The 19,290-nt window shown below is 57.9% G+C and overlaps 2 protein-coding genes across 2 annotated transcripts in view; both read right to left on the reverse strand.

Moving 5' to 3' along the window:
- The window catches only part of ESCO2 (establishment of sister chromatid cohesion N-acetyltransferase 2), a 255,473-nt gene that overhangs the window by 63,534 nt on the left and 172,649 nt on the right, over window positions 1–19,290 (reverse strand). The window lies entirely within an intron of this gene.
- On the reverse strand, window positions 4,325–18,492 carry KCNK3 (potassium two pore domain channel subfamily K member 3). Its single transcript, XM_061461249.1, has 2 exons — window positions 18,126–18,492; window positions 4,325–6,909 (listed from the first exon to the last, which is right to left on the reverse strand). Exons 1-2 carry the CDS (start codon window positions 18,406–18,408, stop codon window positions 6,020–6,022), a joined length of 1,173 nt encoding a protein of 390 aa, XP_061317233.1. The 5' UTR covers window positions 18,409–18,492; the 3' UTR covers window positions 4,325–6,019.

Genomic DNA, 19,290 nt, shown 5'->3' on the forward strand with positions numbered 1-19,290 from the left:
TTGCAAAGTCCCCTGCACAATGCACAACATGTGCCCACTCTTCCATGCCAATGCCAGCCGCGCACAAACACGCTTGTGCGTCTATCCGAGGTCTGTGGGGTCCCCAGAGGGAACAGACAGAACATTGGAGGCACCCAGTCCCACTGGGACCAGAAAGAGTGTGGACAAGCTGGCGTGATGGGGATGGTGACATGTCCTGCCCACAAGCATGTACCCCTGCAGGTCAGTGCACATGCATCATCTGAGCCTCCAAATCACTCAGAAGCTGCCCAGTCCCATGGAATTAATGAGGCCATGAGGCCCATCCCCTCATTAATAGTGTTTAATTCCTCCGTCTCCTGGGCTCCACTCCCATTTCCTGAGCTTGCCGGCCCTGTGCATCCTGGCTTTGAACACCACCAGGGATGGGGCAGCTGTAGCTTCTCTGGGTAACCTGTGCCAGGCCCTCACCACCTTCACAGGGAAGAGCTTCTTCTTAAGAGCTCAACTCAACCTCCCCTCTGTCCCTTGCCATTCCCCTTGTTCCTTGTCAAACCCCCCTCTCCAGATTTCTTTTTGGCCCCTTCAGGCAGTCCATCAGCTCTACTTCTTTCTTATGGGGGGGGGGGGGGGGGGTGTGTGTGTCTCACCAGAGCAGAGCAGAGCAGAGCAGAGGGGGAGAATCCCCTCCCTCGACCTGCTGGTCACACTGCTGGTGATGCAGCCCAGGACACGGTTGGTTTCTGGGCTCAAGCACACACTGCTGGGTCGTGGGGAGCTTCTCATTGACCAACACCCCTAAAGCCTTCTCCTCTGTGCTGCTCTCAATCCAGTCTCCCCAGGCCATGTTTGTGCCTGGGACTGTCCCAACCCATGTGCAGGACCTTTCCCTTGGCCTTGTTGAACTCTCCAAGGCTTTCACCAGCCCATGTCTCCAGCCTGTTCAGGTCGCTCTGGATCCCATCCCTTCCCTCCAGTGTGACCACACCACAAAACTCAGTGTCATCAGCAAACTTACTGAGGGTGCACTCAATCCCTGTGCCACAGAGAATGATGCATCATGTCACAGAGGACACCGTAATGCTGCTCATGGAGATGCCACTGGCTACAGCAGGTTGCCTCTGCGTCTTGGGTCATCTCAGTGTCCCCAGCGTCAGCACAGGGTCCCCAGGCTGGTGCCACTGGTGGTCCCCATCCCGTGGCTGCACCCATCCAGGCACAGTGCTCCTCCCCAGCACTTTTCCCATGTCTTCTCCCTGAATTCAGACCCAAATTTGGTCCCAAGTCCCCCAGCTGTCCCAGGATATCGTGACCAAGCCATTAGGCTTTAGCTGACATAACTTTGCTATTTAGCATGAGTGTGACTCAACACTTAAAACCACAACTGCACCTGCTTAATAGAAACTTGTCTGCAAGTAGGGACCTGCCCTCCTGGAAGCGCATGATATACAGTAAGTTAGAACTCAGGTATGTAGGCAGCCTTGCATCTACTTCTGTAAGTTGCTTATAAGCAGGGACATCTCTAATGGCAAAATATGATAACAATTTGAACAAAGAACCAAGCACGTAGCTTGCAGGTATTAGCAATTAATCAATAATACTAAGCTAAAAGGTAAGAATCCTGACTAATACTAACTCACAGACTGTCGCTGTAGCCCTAACCTAAGTGCACGATAGGATAAGAAAACCACAGGTTATATAACTTACTGAACTGTATGAACAGATGCAAGTATCTCAAGATGAAAAGTAGGTATAAAAGACCCCCTAAGATTTGCTGTTCTTTGGACGTGTCTATGGAGGTTTGAACCCTCACGTGCTCCCGCCGCCAATAAAGGTTTGTGCTTTACTGTACAGTGTGTACTGTAGAGTGATTTCTTTGCATCAGTACCTTCAGCATCAGAAGGCCCTTGGTGCACTGCAATAGAGATGGTGAGGACACTTGTGTATGGGGTAGGGAGAAGCTCAGGATAATGAAAATATAGTTTCCCCCATCCCCGGTGGTTTCTTTTTGCTGGGTTTAATGAGCTGGGAAGTGAAAACAAACATTTATGAGGCTTTTTTAAAATGAGTTTAAAAAGAGTACTGAAAATGGCTTTAGAAAGCAGAGCTGTGTGAGTTTTCATTGCTTCTGCTTTTTACACACACACCCCCCCCCCCCTTCCCCATTCTGTACCTGCTTCCCACAGTGTACTTGGCACCTTTTCAGCCAGGATAGAAGCCTTCATTCCCCACCCCTTCTCCTCCTTTTCCTCAAGGCTTTGAGGAGAGACAGGATGAGTCTCAACTGCCTGGGGCTGAGCTTCCCCCACAGCTGAGCTCTGCTTAATACTGGAGAGGAATTCTAAGTCCCTCCAGTGGACTGTAAATATTTGGTCTATGGCTGACAAGGAGAATTTAAATGCTTTGAGAAGGAATAAAGATTGCCCAGGATGAGGCAGAGGGGTGGATGGCTCCGGTGCTCCTAAACCTCTTGGGACCTGCCATGGGTTCCTCCAAAGGGGGCACCTCTTGGTCCCCTGCCATGGGGTGTCCCAGCTCCCACCCAGTACCCTGTACATCACAGGGACCTTCCTGTGCTGCCCTGATCTGGCTGGAGAGGACCAGCCCCTGCAGATCCCTATGGTTTCTGGGGACGCTCTGTTTCCCCAAAGTGGACCATTTTGAGGTGGCCGAGCATTTTGTCCTGTCAGCACCACCATCCTCTTGCCCATCAGGTGTTCATAGCGATGGTGAAATCTTGAGCTTTCTTTGCTCCCCAGCTCTCTCAGCCTTTCCTTCTAGGAGAGATGCTCCAGCCCACCATCTACATCTACATGGTGAACTGGACTGCCCTTTGCTGGGACTCCCTCCAGTATGTCCACGTCTCTCATGGACAGGGGAGCCCAGAACAGGATCCAGCCCTCCTGGAGTGGCCTCTCCAGTGATGAGCAGAGGGGAAGGGTCCCCTCCCTTGACCTGTTGGCAATGCTTTGACTAATGAAGCCTGTATTTCTCTCAACCTTCCTTGCAGCAAGAGCGTGTTGTTGGCTCAGGGTCAACCTGGTGTTCACGAGCACCCCTAGCTCCTCTTCTTCTGAGGTGGGTGGACACTGCTGCATGTGGTTGTTCCTCCCTGGGGCAGGACTTTGCACTTCTCCGCACTGAACTGCATGAGGTTCCTCTCTCTGACCACTTCTCCATTCTTTCTATGTCCCTCTGCCGTCTCCATGGCTCCCAGCCGTGTGTTACCAGCAGTCTCCCAGCAGGTCCATGTCCCCTGCTGCTCTGGCATGTGCTGGGCATGGTGGCTGCATGCAGGGGGATGGGAGCCTGGGGTAACAGTTACACCCTGGGGATGGCTGAACTGGACCAGGCCAAAGCTCTGGCTGGCTCAGCATCCTGACTTCCTGATGGGAAGCATTGGAGGCAGAGGAGGATGGAGAGAAGGATAACAGAGGGACCAAATGCCAGGGAAGCCCCCAGTCCCCAACCCTCCCGCAGCCCCATGGATGCACCCTCGTGCAGGCTGAAAGCTGCTGCTCAGATGATCCATTCTCTCCATCAGCTGCTGCCGAGACAGATCTGCTCTTTGCAGGCTTAGCGTTATTAGATTAGCCGGTAGCTCATGCCTGGCTTTGGAGGGAGATGGGTTTATCCACTTAAAGGCAGGAGAGCAGCCCAAAGCTGTGCTGACAGTCTCAGCCATGAGATGGCCCCATCCATCCTGGTGCATCCTGGCACTCACGGCTGCCCAAACCCCCTTGGAGGTTTGGAGCCAGATGCCCAACATGGTTCAAGATGCCCCCAGCTCTCCAATTTGTGTGTTTCCTGTCTGTGCCTCAGTTTTCCCACACACCCCAAGGCACGGGGCTCACCCCTGTCCCCCCCTGGCTCACACAACAAATCTCGGATGCTTCTTGGCTGTTGCGTGGAGCAGAGGGAGGTCTCCAGCCGGAGTGAGCGATGGCTGAGGAGATGCTGCTGCTGGTAAGAGCAGGAGGTTTATAGCTCTGCTGGGTTTGGAGGAGCTCCCATGGGAAAAGCTGCAACAGGGTCCACTCCAGCCTTACGTCTGTGGGTGATGGTAGGATGGAAGAGGTCAGGAAGCCCTGAGCTCAGCCTATACAGAAGGGAGACCCTTCTCCCACTGAACTCACTAAAGGATGCTGCAGAGCTCAGAGCTGAGCCTCTCCTTCCTTCCTCTCCCTTATCCATTGGAAAAGCCAGGAGAGGGGTAGAAGCTTATTCCAAAGAAATGCTCATACTTCCCAGTCCCTGCAGAGCAAGGGCAACGGGGCACAGAGCTGAAGCAGGGAGGTCCCATGGGACTGGAACCCCATCTACTAAAGGGAAGAAGTCGAGGCAATGCCGAGGTTTGAACCAGCCTTTATTTCTCTCTATGGAAGGTAACTCAGCGGTACAAATATACTTTGGCATAAGAACCAGAGAAACCTTGCCAGGGGGAGTGTGGTTCCCCATGGGTGCCCTAGGATGAGAAGGATGCAGAGAGCGAAAAGAAATTCTCCAGAGTCATCAACAAGTTTTCCCCCAAAACCCTCTTTCCAATAGATATTTATAGACTTCTATAGATATGATGATAGCATCATTTGTAATAAATATCCTCTCTGGTATCTAACAGTATGTACAAGTCGTCAAGTATTAGAAATACATTGGTTTTCTTCTGTTAAAAGGTGAGAAAAGAAACAGGCGGGCTGGGTGCCTTGGCTGTCCCCAGAGTCCCCCTGGCACTCCGGGTGCTCAAAGAGGGGCCAGTGCATGTCAGGGTGTCCCCCAGTGTCTCCACTGCTGGGGGGGACAGCCTGTGCTTTGGATGCTGGCAGGGGGCTGGGCACAGTCCTAGGCGTGATGGGGATGCTCCCCATGGGGCTGGGGGCTGCCCCGTGCATGTAGGGGGATAAGGAAAGAGGATTTTGCTCCCCTCTTGCTGTGTTGGGGTGACCCTGGGATGTCTCTGCTGGGTAAAGCATTGAGAGCATCCCCTGCTCTGGGCTCTGGGTGTTGGGGTGTGATGGGGGACAGGTTGAAAGGGGACTGGAGCAACCCAGGGGTGTGAAGGAGAAGAATGGTGAAAAACCCTTATAATGCCTCAAGTTGTCCCCCAGGAAATCTCCCCAAGGGTAACAGCTCTGGCTCCAGAGCTGCCACAGTGGAGGATGGAGATGGGGGTCCCAGGGACCACACTGACATTGCCTTCCTGCCTCCTTGGTGATGGATCCGTGCTTCCTGCTTCCTTTCCACTGGGAAAATCCTGGGTTTGCCAGTCTGGAAAGGATTGAAATAACCCCACAGAGCTCTCGAGGGGCTGCCCACTGAGTGGAGGCAGGCGTTTTCGGCAGCCTACGTGACTCACGGCTTGTTTTACTCAGCCGCAGGGGCAGGCTGATGTGTGCAGGGATCGAGAGAGCTCCGTCTAAGCCCCTCTTAGCCTGATTTGCCCTCTGATGCGTGCTTGCCTTCGCTGTGGCATCCCCTCGCTGCCCACGGCTGGAGGAGGCAGAGGATGGAGGGGATGGGACCACACTGCTGCTTGCGGTTGGTGCTGAGAGCCCCATGTCCTCCTCAGTCTGTGTCTCATGAGGCCTCTGGTGCACACAGGACCATGTGTCTGGCTCACGGCCGTCGCTGTTGCACACTTGGGCTGCCCTGGGGCTGTGCTGGGGCTATGAGGGTCCCCAGCCATTTGCACAAAGTTCGTCATGGAGGGAGGTGCAGGCGTACTCCCCACCCCATCAAGTTAAAGCACTCTCCAGCTCTCCAAGTTTCACATTTTTGAGGAGTGGTTTTGCAAAATAAAATAATAAAATTAATTTAAATTAAAATAAAATAAAACCAGCAGCTCCCTTCTTCCTGCTTCCTAGAGGACCAGGCAGCCTTGCCGCTGCTCCTGCATCCCTCCCAAGCCAGAGGACCATGGCCCACAGCTCCCTGGGGGTCCCACTGCCAGACCTGCGGTGGTTTCCTCCTGCCATGACCAAGAGAGGTCTTTGGCCACAGAGCCAAGGGGAGAGGTCTGGGGGACACGGGTGGGGATGGAGAGGAGCTACACGGAGCTGCGGCGCTTCATGAGCCCCTGGAATGCCGCCAGGCTGTGGAGCCCGGTGGAGACGGAGCTGATGGCCGACCGGCGGGCGTTGCAGAAACATCTATTGGAGGGGGTCTCCGGACAGCGGCCAGGAGAGGAATGGCTCTGCTCCACACAGGTGTCCGAGGTGGAGAGATCCCTGGGGATGATCATAGGGATGGAGTACTGCAGCTTCTCCCGGCTCTTGTACCACAGGCATGAGCACATGGATTGGAAGTGGAGAACCTCGGCGTAGACGTTCCGGAAGCCGCCACCGCTGCTCCCGCCACCCCCTGCCACCACCGGCACGGCCGAGGCGGTGTCTGTGGTGTGGATGCTGCTGGCTTGCCCGTTGCGGGTGAGCAGTGCCCGGTGCTCCGCATCCCGCTTCTCATCCTCAGCGTTCATGGTCATGAAGCGCAGCACCACCAGGTTGAGGAAAGCCCCGATGACTGTCAGCCCCGTCAGGATGTAGACGAAGCTGAAGGCCACATACTGCGGCTTGTTCTGGAGGGCTTCGTCCTTCTGCAGGGCCACGTAGTCCCCGAAGCCGATGGTGGTGAGGGTGATGAAGCAGTAGTAGTAGGCATGGAAGAAGCTCCAGTGCTCGTAGTAGGAGAAGGCAGCCGCCCCAATGCAGAGGGTGCTGATGCAGGAGAAGAACCCGATGGTGACCATGTTGGCCATGGAGACCTCCACCCGCCTCATGCCAAGGCACTTCTTGATGCGGTGGAGGAGGTACTTGACAAAGGTGTTGATCCTCTCGCCCAAGCTCTGGAACATGACCAGGGTGAGGGGGATCCCCAGTAGGGCATAGACCATGCAGAAGACCTTCCCCCCGTCCGTGCTGGGGGCTGCATGGCCATAACCTGGGGAGCAAAGCCACAGAGTGGGATCAGCTTGGTGGTCTGTGGGGGGTTTTAGGGGGTGTAGAGCTTCAAACCACTTCCACCAACACTGACCGGTGCTGTCCTCATCCCCAGGCACAAGGAGTGACCACAGACGGCTCTGCAGGCTAATGGAGTCTCTAAATGAAAATGAAGAGGAGGGAGCTAGAGAAGGGGGAAAGCCCTGGGCTCGTGGAGAAAGGAACTGGGGGTCTGTCGGAGGGTGGTGGATGAGGTGATGAATCTCTGGTGTAGGATGGGGGCTGCTGGGGATGCTTGGATCAGAGCAGCTGGAAAGGCGCAAGAGAGGGGGAGAATAGGGATTTTTGAGGACCCAAAGAGACAAGGGCAGTTGACTCTCCTCTGACCCCCATCCCCATGTCCCCATGACCCACTGCCTGCCATCCAGGCCTGCTATGGCAGCCAGGGGAGCATCCACACCCAGTCCTGGGGTCCCTTTGGGGTTTCAGTTCAGCTCCCTGTGCACAAGCCCTGGCAGAAGGGACCTGTCCTGCCTCTGCGCTGGTTGTTCCTGGTGGATCCCAGGCAGCTGAGACTGCGATTAGGGGAGCCGTGCTGTGGGCTGCAGAGGGGCCCTCGCTGCTGGGCACTGGCTGCTCCACTTCCCCTTTTCCTGATTCTTCCCTTTCTCCTTTTTCTTTTTCCTTTGTTTCTCCTTTTCCCTTTTCCTTTCCCCTTTTTAGTTTCCCACTCCCTTTCTCTTTTTTCCCTTCCCTTTTCTTCTTTCTGCTTTTCCTTCTCCTCATTTCCATCTCCTCCTTTTTGCCTTTCCCTCCTTTTTTTTTTCTTTCCTTTTTTTTTTCCTTTCCCACCCCCTTTATCTTCCTCTTTTTTTCCTTGCCCTTTCCCTTTCTCCCCTTTTTTCTCTCCCTTTTCCTTTATATTTTTTTTTCACTCTTTCTGTTTTTTTTTTTCCTCCTTTTACTTTTCCTTTTCCTTTCTCTTTCATTTTCCCTTTCCCATTTTTTCTCTTTGCCTTCCCCTTCTCCTTCCTCTCCCCTTTTCCACCCTCCAGCACCCCACACCATGGATGAGCACCAGGGCAAAGGCTACTGAGAGCTTCACCCTCAACACCCCAAGCCATTGGACTGGTGTCCAGCGGTAGGCAGGAGGAGGCAGGAGCAGAGGCAGGAGCAGGAGCAGGGGCAATGGGCAGGGGCAGGCAGGAGCAGTGCTGGGGGCTGGGGTCTGCAACCCAGCTCATTGACCACTCAGACCCCAGGGGGCTCAGAAATGCTCCCCTTGGACCATGAGTGTGTTTGGGACAGGGCTGGGGGTGCCGGCACAAGCACATCCACTGCAGCACCCACTTCTCCAAGGCCTGCCTTAGCAAGTAAACCACCACCCATGGCCGTGCAACGCTGCAGCAGACCCCAAGCTCATGGGAGTTTGTTCTGCTCTGGCTCTGTTTAATCCTGGATGGGCAGAGGCAGGCAGCATACGTCAAAGTCGCCATCACTGTTGGCACACCAAGGATAAAGCCAGCCCAGAGCCAGGCAAAACCAAGGATCATTAGGTCTCCATTCAAGCTGCATCCAAGGAGCTGGCATGATCTTCTACCTCTGTCAGCACTGCTGACTTGGGCTGTGGCTCGGGGAGCTAGACAGCATCATAGGGTCATAAAATGGTTTGGGTTGGAAGGGACCTTAAAGCTCATTCAGTTCCAACCCCCTGCCATGGGCAGGGACACCTTCCACTAGACCAGGTTGCTCCAAGCCCCGTCCAACCTGGCCTTGAACACTGCCAGGGATGGGGCATTGCTGGAAAGCATCACTGCTCCCTGCAGTGCCAGGTACCATCCTGCTCCTTCCCTCACTGATGGAAAAGGGGGGTCTGCTGCTTGTGGTGCTCCTCCCCCAGCAGCAGAAAGGAAACTGAGGCAATGCCATGCCACCTGGGTGGCCACTGGGTGCATTAATCCAGGGTCACATCCTACTGCTCTCAGGGCAGGCTCAGAATTCTCACCTACCCATCTGCCCACCCCTGCCTTCCATCTCCTGTCAGATGCCTCTGTCCCCTTCCCAGACACCCAATTCTTCACGCATCAGCTGGTCGAGGATGAGTTTAAGGACAGAAGCCTCCAGCAGTGCCCGCAGCCCCCATCCCTGCCAACAGCCTTGATGAGCATCCTCCTGCCTGCTCCTGCCTGCCCGCACCAGCGCAGCCTCCCGCAGCTATATTTAGCCCCGTTTCCCCAGGGAAAGGAGTTTATGAGCTCTCGCAGAGCGTCCAAGCATCCGTCAATCTGTCACCCCCCCTCCCCTTTCCCGGCTTTAGCGAGCGCTGCCTGATCTCCAGCACGTCTGAGGACAGGGGAAAGGTCACTGGGATATGAAATCCAGCTGGGAGGGAGAGGGAGACCCCAGGAAGGCAATGGAAAGGGTGAACCCCCAAAGCTCTCTTGCACCTGTGGTTTCATCCAGTGTGGCAAGGAACCACACTGGAGAGTGCTCAGCTCCTGAGATGTGGCAAAGTCCTGCAGTTGCCAGGTTCAAGGAGCACACATTGGCATGCACTGGCACTGTGGCACTTCCCACCCTGGCCAAGCTCCCTGACAGTCTCAGTGAGGCTCCTGCTGTGCTCCTGCCCTCCCTCCGAAAGGGGTTCAGCATCTCCTCTCCATCTCCTTCACCCCAAACCACCCTGCCAGTGGGTGCTCCTCAGATGGGTGTCCCATGGGATGCTGCCATGGGAGAACATGGTCAGGGTGCTCCGTCTCAGGGTGCTGTCAGCAGGCAGGGAGCACAGCGTGTGTCCCCGGAGAGAAAATATGACACGTCCCTGCGGAACGCGGCCGGTTCCTCTCCTTTTTAGGGCTGCAGGGAGCAGGTGCAGGTCTCAGCAGGGCCCTGGCCTGGAGCAAATCCCAGGCTGTCGGGAGCGATGGATGGCCGGGATTAGTGGGCAGCTGCTGGGGATGGGGATGGGAGGAGGGGAGGACTTTGCAGAATGGAGGTGCGACAAGGATGGAGGGTGCAAAGGGTTGGGAAGTTAGGGAGACAGGACACCGTGAGGGACACTGGGTGCAGGGAGCCAGGGCAGGGCACAGAGCACCCCAGCTGACAACAGGGACCCAGAGCTGGGCCGAGGTTTTGGGGGATGAAGCAGCCAGGAAAACAGCTCCCTGCTTTACACATCACTGCAGGAAAGCAGGCGCTGGCCGGGAGCGAGGGATGGTGGCCATGAACCATGGTCCACACCAGGACACCTCCAGGAGCCCTGCATCCTGCTGCCAGAGCCATCATGGTGTTCCTCCTCCGAGGTCCGTGCAGGGAGCAGAGTGGATTCCATAGCCTGGGTGTCTGCTGGGGGGTATATGAGGCTGGTGTTCCCCTCCCTTACCCAGTGCAGCTGCTGCCTTTTGCCACTGCAGCAGCCTGGCCCCTGCAGAGGAATGCTAGAGCCCTTCACCATGGTTTCTGACCTGTTGCAGCTTTCACTCAGCACTGCTGGGCTGTGAGGCTGCAGAAGCGATGAGTTTCAGTAGGGATGGTTCAAGTATCCTGCCTGATGGGGGCTGGGGTTGTCTACAGAGGTATTGACCACTCTGGGGGGCTCCAGTGCTTTGGAGCTGCCCCAGTTTCTGTCCCAGCCTGGGATGAACCCAACTCTGGTCCTTCTAAGGCTGGTTTCACACAACCATGAAACCTTTGAGCAACTTGGTCTAGTGAAAGGTGTTCCTGCCCATGGCAGGGGATTGGGACTAGAGCTCCAGGCACCTTATTCTCCCGACTGTCACGGAGAAGGAGGAAGGAGGCTTTGGGTGGGTATCCCTTGGGGTGCAGTGTGCCATCCTTATCTTCCTCATGTCAGCTGTGCATCCAGACCTGCATCCCACCACCCCAGTAAGGACTAGCATCCCACTCAGTGTATAATGGGAACTCATTTCTCTTGGGCGACGCAAGCTTGACTGAGGTACAAATGGTGCAAGCTCTCTTCAGCACCCGCAGCCAAGAGCCACCCAGGCTGTGCCCAGCCCTGCCACATCATCAGTGTCCAGGGATGGGTACCCAGTGATGCAGCCAGCACATGGGGTACCCTTGGCACTGCCTGGGAGATGCAAACAACAGGCAGATTGCGGCTGGGAAAAAGCCATGTGGCAGCAGCAGCCTGCCCTAAGCAAACAAACTGCAGCATGAAGGGGCATGGCACAGGGTGTGCTGCATGGGGACACCCGTGCCTGGCAATGCTTCCATCCCAAACCAGGAAGGGCCTCATCCTGCCCGAGGACACCTCCCGGCCAGGCAGGGCGAGCGGCAGCTGGAACAGAGGGATGGAACATAGGCAGCAGGTCCCTGGGGCTGGGCTAAACTTGAGTGATGCAGATGGAGTGAGCCCTGGGACACAGAGCACCCAGGCTGTCCCTGTCCCAGCTGTGACTTGGACCTACAGCAGGGACTGTCCTCGCTGTGCCTTCACTAGAGCAGCTGAAGAGGCAACCAGCCTGACATCCTCTCACCTTGCCTGCCATCCATCCATCCATCTGTCCATCCGTCCATCCATCCATCCATCCATCCATCCATCCATCCATCCATCCATCCATCAATCCATCCATCAATCCATCCATCCATCTATCCGTCCATTCATCTATCCGTCCATCCATCCATCCATCCTGCAGCAAAGTAAGCCAACAGGTTGCTGGGGAGCATCAACAAAGGCATCACCAACAAAGATAAAGATGTTATTGTCCCACTCTGCTCTGTGCTTGTCAGGCCACACTGGGAATACTGTGTCCATTTTTGATCCCTATGGTACACAAAAGATGTGGATGGGCTGGAGAAGGTCCAGAGAAGGGCCACAAAGATGATCCAAGCACTGGGCAGCTGTGTGAGGGAAGGCTGATAGAGCTGGGCTTGTTCAGCCTGGAGAAGAGAAGGCTCAGGGGAGACCTTATCCCCATGTTCCAGTGTTTAAAGGGTGGCTACAAAGAAGACAGAGACTCCCTTTTTACAAGGAGTTACATGGAAAAGACAAGGGGTGATGGGCACAAGTTACTGCTGGGGAGATTCCAACAGTTCACAGGAAGAAAATTTTTCACCAACCAGCCACTGGAATAATCTCCCCAGGGAAGTGGTGACTCCCCAGTGTTGGACACTGTTAAGATTCAGCTGGACAGGGTGCTGGGACATCTACTCTAGGTCACATTTGTCCAGGAAAGGTTGGACCAGATGATCCTTGTGGTCCCTTCCAACCTGGGATTCTGTGATTCTATGACCATCCATCCCTCCATCCATCCATCCATCCATCCATCCATCCATCCATCCATCCACCCACTCACCCACAAACCTCTTCCTACCCTGCACTCATCTCTCCTGCACTCTTTCACCCCTCCTCCGGGTGAGAGGAATGGGGGGCAGACTTTGGGCTCTCCCCAGAACAGAGAATTGGGGTAGCTCTCCATTACCCCCTCCCATCCTCTGCAGCAGCATCTGACCCCTGCCACCCCCCTGTTCCCAAATCACTGTGACCCCTTTCCTCAGATTTATCCTATACATTTGGGGTGCAGCTGTGTCTGACAGCCCCCCTATCCCTGCTCTCACCACAGTGGGGGTGCCGGGGGGCAGCCCCACATCCCCTCTCGCTGCCCTCCTGCCGGGGGAGGCTGCAGAGCAGGACTATTTGGGGGTGCACCCAGCGCTGGTCCCCCCCAGCCCTGCTGCCTGTGGGCGGGGGGGGGGGGGGGGGGCAGGATGGTGTCATGGAAAATCCCGGCGCCGGCCAAGTGCCTGTTTGCGCCGAAACTGGCAATTTTTCCCTCTGTCCTGGGGCTCCGCCAGGCCCCTTCCCGGCCCCCTCTCCCTCCCCGCTCCATCCCTCCCCTCCTCCTGCAAAAGGGGGGTCCCCCTCTGACCTTAGGGGCCCTGCGGGAGGACACGGGTATCCTCCGCGCTGGCAGGCAAGGCGCGATATGCCCGGTGATGGGCATGGCTGGATGCTGCTGGACACCCTTATCTGGGAGACTGGTCCTGTTGTTTTTTCTTTTGCTGGGGGCCGCCCTTTGGGACGACACAGATCTGAAGCTTCGGCATCCCCGGGAGCAGGCGGATGCCGTGTGCTGCTCCTCCTTTACAGAAAACGGGTTATTTACACCCATCTTTTGGCTCAGGCCCCCGCAGGGCAGGGCTGAAGGCTGGCAGAGGGGTGGCTGACACCAGCCCTGCTGGCTGCCTTCACCCAGGGTCTCCAGTGTGAAAAGCAGGATGTGGCTCCTTCCTCCTGGTGCCCAGCTTTGTTTGGGTAAGAGCAAGGTGTGGAGGGGTGTGCAATGGCACCCAGCACCATGCACCGGTGCCCAGCACCATTCACAGGCACCCAGAAATGTGCAGCAGCGCCATGCACCAGTGCCCAGTGCTGTGCACCAGTGCCCAGCACCGTGCACCATCATCATGCACCAGTGCCCAGCACCGTGCACCCATGGCCACTCTCCTCCCCTCTCAGCAGGCAGACCCCCTCCCTGCTGCAGCACGCTCCACTCTTGCTCCTTCAATTAACCCTCCTGCTGTGATTTATCCAAGGTGGTGGTGCCCGCTATAAATCCCGCGCCTCAGTCACTTCAGCCTGAGAGCCGCCTGATAAATATTTAAGCCGGCCCATAAATCACACCCCAGCAGAGCAGGGCTCTCCCGCAGCCTCCAGCTCGTCTGTCCTCTTGGCATTAGACTTGGCAGCACCGAGACGAAGCAGCCAGACCTGGGGCTTGGAAACCAGGGGGAAAAAAACCCCAAACCCAAAGAAATTGAGTATTTTTGGCCCCGTCCTGGCTGACGCCCCCCTCGCCTTGGAGCATCTCTGCCCTGCGTGTGGTGTTTATGCCTTGCTCTGAGTCAGGCTTTACTGGCGAGTTTAATGAGGCATCAGCTGGGAGAGGCCAGGCAGGGGGGCAGGGAGGGAGCGGGTATTAATTACTGTTATCGCTTCGGGATGGAGAGGAGCATGGAATTTATAGCCTGGGCAGGAGAGGGGGATGGGAGGGAGGGAGGGATGCTCGCAAAGGGGCAGTGATCCGGCCAGCAGGGCCAAGCACCCCGTTCAGAGGGTCCATGGGCAGAATCCCATGGGAGAGGACACCCCATGCTGTCATACCACAGGTTTGCTGGAGCCACCCTGGGAAGAGGCTCTGCCCCCTTGGCAAAGGCACTGAGCCCCGGCAAGGAAGGCTGCTGGGGCAGTGGGCTGCACCCCTAAAACACACATCGCTGCTGGGAAGGGCTCAGGGATGACTCTGGTCTCTGCATACATTCCATCTCCCCATTCACCCTCTTGGTGCTCCCTGCAATAAGAGTCAATGGCAGAAGGGTGTATACCCTCATTAGGTTTCAGAGTGAACACCCTAATGAGCAATACCAGCATACCACAGGCGAGGGCTGGCCTGATGGTTAACTGGAGGGGAAGGAAAGCGATCCCAGCTGCCCAGTGCTGCTCTCTGCCAGCCCCTGCAGCATGGCTGGAGCACTCAAAGGACCACCTCGCCCCAGTGACCAAGGAGCCACAGGGTTGGAAGGGGTAAGAAGCTGCCTGTCCCTTTCCACTGCCTGTAATGGGACTGGGGTCACACACTGGGCATCACGTCCCGTGGGGCACTGGGCTGAAGGGAGAGATATCCCAACCCTGGAACACAGTGGGACAGTTTTTCCCTCCGGCACGTTAACTCTGAAACCTATCAAATGTGCCAGCACTAATTTCTACTGCTATCTCTTTTAGCAGGCATGGCTAGTACAGGATGGGAACAGAAATGTCCCGAGGGCCCAGAGGGAGTGGGTTCCCTCCAACCAGCCCCACTGCAGCCCCCAGACTGCTTCAACCTCCTCCTTGTTCCAGTGGTTCCCATGCCTTCCCTGAGACATTTCCCTCTGCTGCATCTCCCAAAGCCAGAGAATTGAGGTCCTTCCCTTCCCATTGGTGCTGGAAGGGTAAGGGCTTCCTGTATGAATGTGATGGAGTGAGGTCAGGCCTACTGCCACCGTAGGGGGCAGCCCAAGATGGGGGAGATGGGGTGACAGACAGGGACAGCCCATACCGAAGAGGGTCACAGAGGACCTGGTCTCACCCCAGGGCCCCTGCTCCGTTGATAAACAAGTGGGGCAGGAGGAGGGCTGTGACAGATGGTGACACCATGGTGGCATTGCCACCTGCCCCGGCCCAGATGGCCGCTTGCCTCTGCACACAGCGAGCCGGGGAGGAAGGAGGGGGAGGATGTGTCTTTTGGGAGTGATCCAGAGAGAGCCATCACAGCCAGCCCTGGAGCACGGAGGCCTGTGGTGTGGGGACAGGGATGGAGGTGACAGGGGACACATCCTGCTGATGCTGACATCCCACAAGGGGACCCTGGGGACCAGCTCTGCTGTGAGGAGAGGTGAGCGCAGTCCCTGCAAGCCCTGCGGCTCCCTTTGCCCCCCGGCTTTGTGGAGTGGGTGACAGCAAACCTAAACATTCCAGTCCTTGGTCCCCCTCTGGGGGGTTTTGGGGGTCTCCAGGCACTGGTGGGGCTGCACCCTACTAGCAGGGTGCAGGGCAGCCTTGTGGAGGGAGTGGGGACTGTGGGAGACCTTCAGAGCAGCTGCCTCTTGGCTCCTTTCCCAGATAAAGGAAAAAAGCTCAAAAAGCCCTGAAATGTAGGAAAAACTTTCCGAGTGGGACCTGTTGCCCTCCCAGCTTTCCCCTCTTCCCATTTTAAAGCTGGCCCTGGCATGGAGATCTTGACCTGATATCCCGATTGCCTCCGGAGTGCCATGGGAGCTTGACTCTTCACCATCCCCAACTGCAACAGGAGCTTTACAGAGGGACTGGTGGGTGATTTCCTGGGAGAATGCCTCCTCCCGACTGGAAAATCCCATTTCATGGAAATAATGGAATTTTCTTTCCTGTCTTCCCTGACAGCAGTGGCTTTTGATGATTTTGCTCTTGCTGCTGGTACACTCGAGCTCGATTACCACAGGCCACCTGCCTTCTGACTCCTCAGACTTTGATCAACCGCCATGGCTGTACCTAGTTATGTCTGTGCCCCTTCCCTATGGACTCTTGGACATCCCGGAAAAGCTGAAGCTGCTGGGAGAGAAGTGCTTAATGCCAGCAGAGCAATAGAGCACAGTCTGGGGACATTCCCCCTGCATCCCCCTCCCGCTCTGCTGTGGCCAGACACGTTTTAGGGGCCTGGGTGTCATCACCCCAACCCCAGAGCGGCCCCTGAAATCCCACAACACACCCCAAATGAAGGGATCAGGGTTTTAACCCCCTCTGCAGGCGGCAGGATGCTTTGCTGGGGTGTAACGCCTGCATCAGGGCTCAGCCACCTCTCCTCCATTCCTTCGGGGTCCGGGCAGCTGCAGGTAGGGGAGGGCAGGGGGTGTCCAGGGGAGGCATGGCAGAGCCCCCTCGCCTGCCCGCAGCCCGGTGCTGAGCTACAGTCTCAGGACCGTGCCCACCGGCCCGGCTTTGTCTCCTTCCTCCGTCACTGCAGCATCCTTTGTGTGGGCTAGCGAGACGCTGCTCGCTTCCCGCTCGCTCCTCGCCCCAGCCCCCCGCGCACCCCCTTGCCCGCTCCTCCTCCCTCGCACGTCAAACATAAGCTGCTTGGCTTCACTTCCAGAGCCTTTCCCAGCTGCTCCAGCCAGCAGGGAAGGGCCAGACCCTGCCGCCACTCAGCCACGGCCACCCCGACACCCGTGTGTCAGCCCCGGGAACCAACACCCAGACACCCGTGCCTGAGCCTCGGGAACCAACAGCCAACCAGTCTGGGGACCAGGGGATGGCAGGTCCCCATCGAGGGCACCCAAGGACAGATGAGCTGGCAATCCAACTGGTCTGGGCCCTGGGGGACCCTGCAGCCCCCCAAGCTCCTTCAGCCCCTCTCCCAAATTGGGGGACGTCTCCCCCCCACCCCCAGCAGTCCCCAGCAGTCTTCAGCAGCATCTCTTCAGGGACCCTGATTCCTGACGACCTGAGCATGCCCAGGTTGAGTCAGGAGGAGCACTCTGAGCATAGGGGTGCAACGCTGATATTTCCCTTGTTAGGGCAGTGAATCTGTGCAAGCAAGGGGGCACCGGGTCCCCCGGTCTAGGGATCCATCCCCCAGGAGGGGCAGGAGATGGGCTACGAGGGACCCCTGTCCTCAGGGGACCTCTCTTCTCCTCCTCCGTCCCACAGCCCTGGTGGGACACCCCACCCACCCCCCCACCCCCCCAGCATTCGTTGCCCCCCGCAGGGCTGGACCCCGCAGGTCCTAGCTTAGACCGTCCCCCTAAGCTGGAGTGGACTGAGGGAGTGGGGGTGACGGGCCCCCGGTCCGTGAGGGGGGGGGGGGGGCAAAACGGGGGAATGTGACGGTGAGGAGCCCAGAGGCTGCCCGGATAGGGGTGCCTAGAGAGCGGGGACACCAGAGACCACGGGGATGGGCACGTTGCTGTTCCCCTAGGACGAGGAGGTGGGAGAGGGTGGGCAGGAAGGATCCCCGATGCCTCGGGGATGGGCGCGAAAGGGAGTGTCCGGTGAGGGCTCCAAGGCTGGGAAGCGGGACTAGCGAGTAGATCCGATACCGTGGGGATGGGCGGAGGTCTGGGCGGGGGGTTCCCAGGGCAGCGGAGCTAGGGGCAGATCGGGTAGCCCTGACGCTACGGGAAAGGGAGATTTCGGGAGGATCCGGGCTGGGATTTTCCGGTGGTAGAGAGTCTCCCCTTCGGGAGAGTCGCCCCGGTACCGGGGGGACGGGCGGAGGTCGAGCGAGGATTTCGTGGTAGCAGAGGTGGATGCGCCTGCCGCTGCGGGGATGGGGGTGTTCTGGGGAGCGTGCTGAAGGGGCTTTCCGAGGGATACCGGGGGCTTGGAGGGAGGGTCGCCGCGATACTACGGGGACGGGCGGGGCAGCGTGCGTCCCGGTAGCAGAGTATCCGGTCAGGCGGGTCTCCGCGATACTATGGGGACGGGCGGGGGGGGAGGTCCAGGTAGCGGAGGAACCACGGAGTCGGGTCACCCTGATACCACGGAAACGGGCTGGGGGGGGGGTCCCTGTAGTGGAGAAGCAGAGCGGTTGGGTCACCCCGATACCACGGGCACGGCAGGGGGTTCGGGGAAGGTTTGCACCGAGGAGAGAGTGGTGGTGGGGGGTGACCCGAGCCGGCGTCCCGCAGCCGGGAGGCGGAGGAGGGTATCCGGGACTGGCAGGAACACCGGGAAGACTGTACCTATAGTGGTGATGACGGTGATGGCGAAGTAGAAGGAGCCGGCGAATTTCCACTGGACGCCGGCCTTGTGCGGCTTGAGCTTGAGGACGACCCACTCGAGTTCGCGGTAGCTCTCGGCGCTCAGGTTGTACTTGCTCTTGAGCTCCTGGCTCTTGGCCTCCAGCCGCCGCCGCTCCGCCGTCTCCTCCTCCGACTCCAGAGCGTCGAAGACGGCGGCGCCCACCAGCAGGTACGTGAAGGTGCACACGATGAGCGCCAGCGTCCGCACGTTCTGCCGCTTCATGCTGCGGCGGCGGCGGCGGCGGGCGGCGGGGCCGGCTGGGGCATGGCGGCGGCGGCGGCGGCGGCGGCAGCGGCAGAGGGACCGGCCCGGCCCGGCCCGGCGCGGAGCGGCGGAGGAGCGGGGGGCGGGAGGGGCGGAGGGGGGGGCGGAGCTGTCCTTCAGCACCACCGCCCCGCACCCCACCCGCACCGGTACCCGCACCGGGACCGCCCCGCACAGGCACCCGCAGCGCCCTGCATCGGCACCGGGACCGGCAGCTCCCCGCTCAGGTACTGGCACCCGCACCGGTACTGGTACACTCCGCAGCTGCACCAACGCCGGCACCTGCCCAGCACCGGTACTGGCGCCTGTACCGGTATCGGCATCAACACCCGCACAGACACTGGCACCTGCATCTCCACCAGCACCGGTACTGACACCGACCCTGAAGACCACACCCCACCGCACCTGCACCTGTACTGGCACTGGCACTGGTGCTCGTACCTGCACTTGCACAGGTACCGGCAGTGACACCTGCACAGACAGTGGCACAACCCGGCACCCACACCAGCACCGGTACTGAGACCTGCAACCCGCCCGCACGCTGGTACTGGCATTTGTACCCGCACCAGTACTGGTACCAGTATCCAGTGGCACCAGCATGCCCTATGCAAGGTGTGCACCCACTGACACTCAGGCACCCCTGTACACCCGTGTGTACATGCTTGTACAAGTGTATGCACGGAGAGGCACACACATGTGCATGGTTGCATGAACACAGACACTCCTGTGTATATTCACTCACATACACACAAATACTCATGCACACACAGGCACACCCATGTGCACCCCCTCAGCCACACTTGCACACACATTCATGCACTTGTACTCTTATACATGTAC

The sequence above is a fragment of the Pezoporus flaviventris genome, unplaced genomic scaffold, assembly GCF_033815535.1.
Source record: "Pezoporus flaviventris isolate CSIRO_AGI_PZ_B2104156 unplaced genomic scaffold, CSIRO_AGI_Pfla_v1 ptg000031l, whole genome shotgun sequence".
In the NCBI taxonomy this organism is placed as follows: Eukaryota; Metazoa; Chordata; class Aves; order Psittaciformes; family Psittacidae; genus Pezoporus; species Pezoporus flaviventris.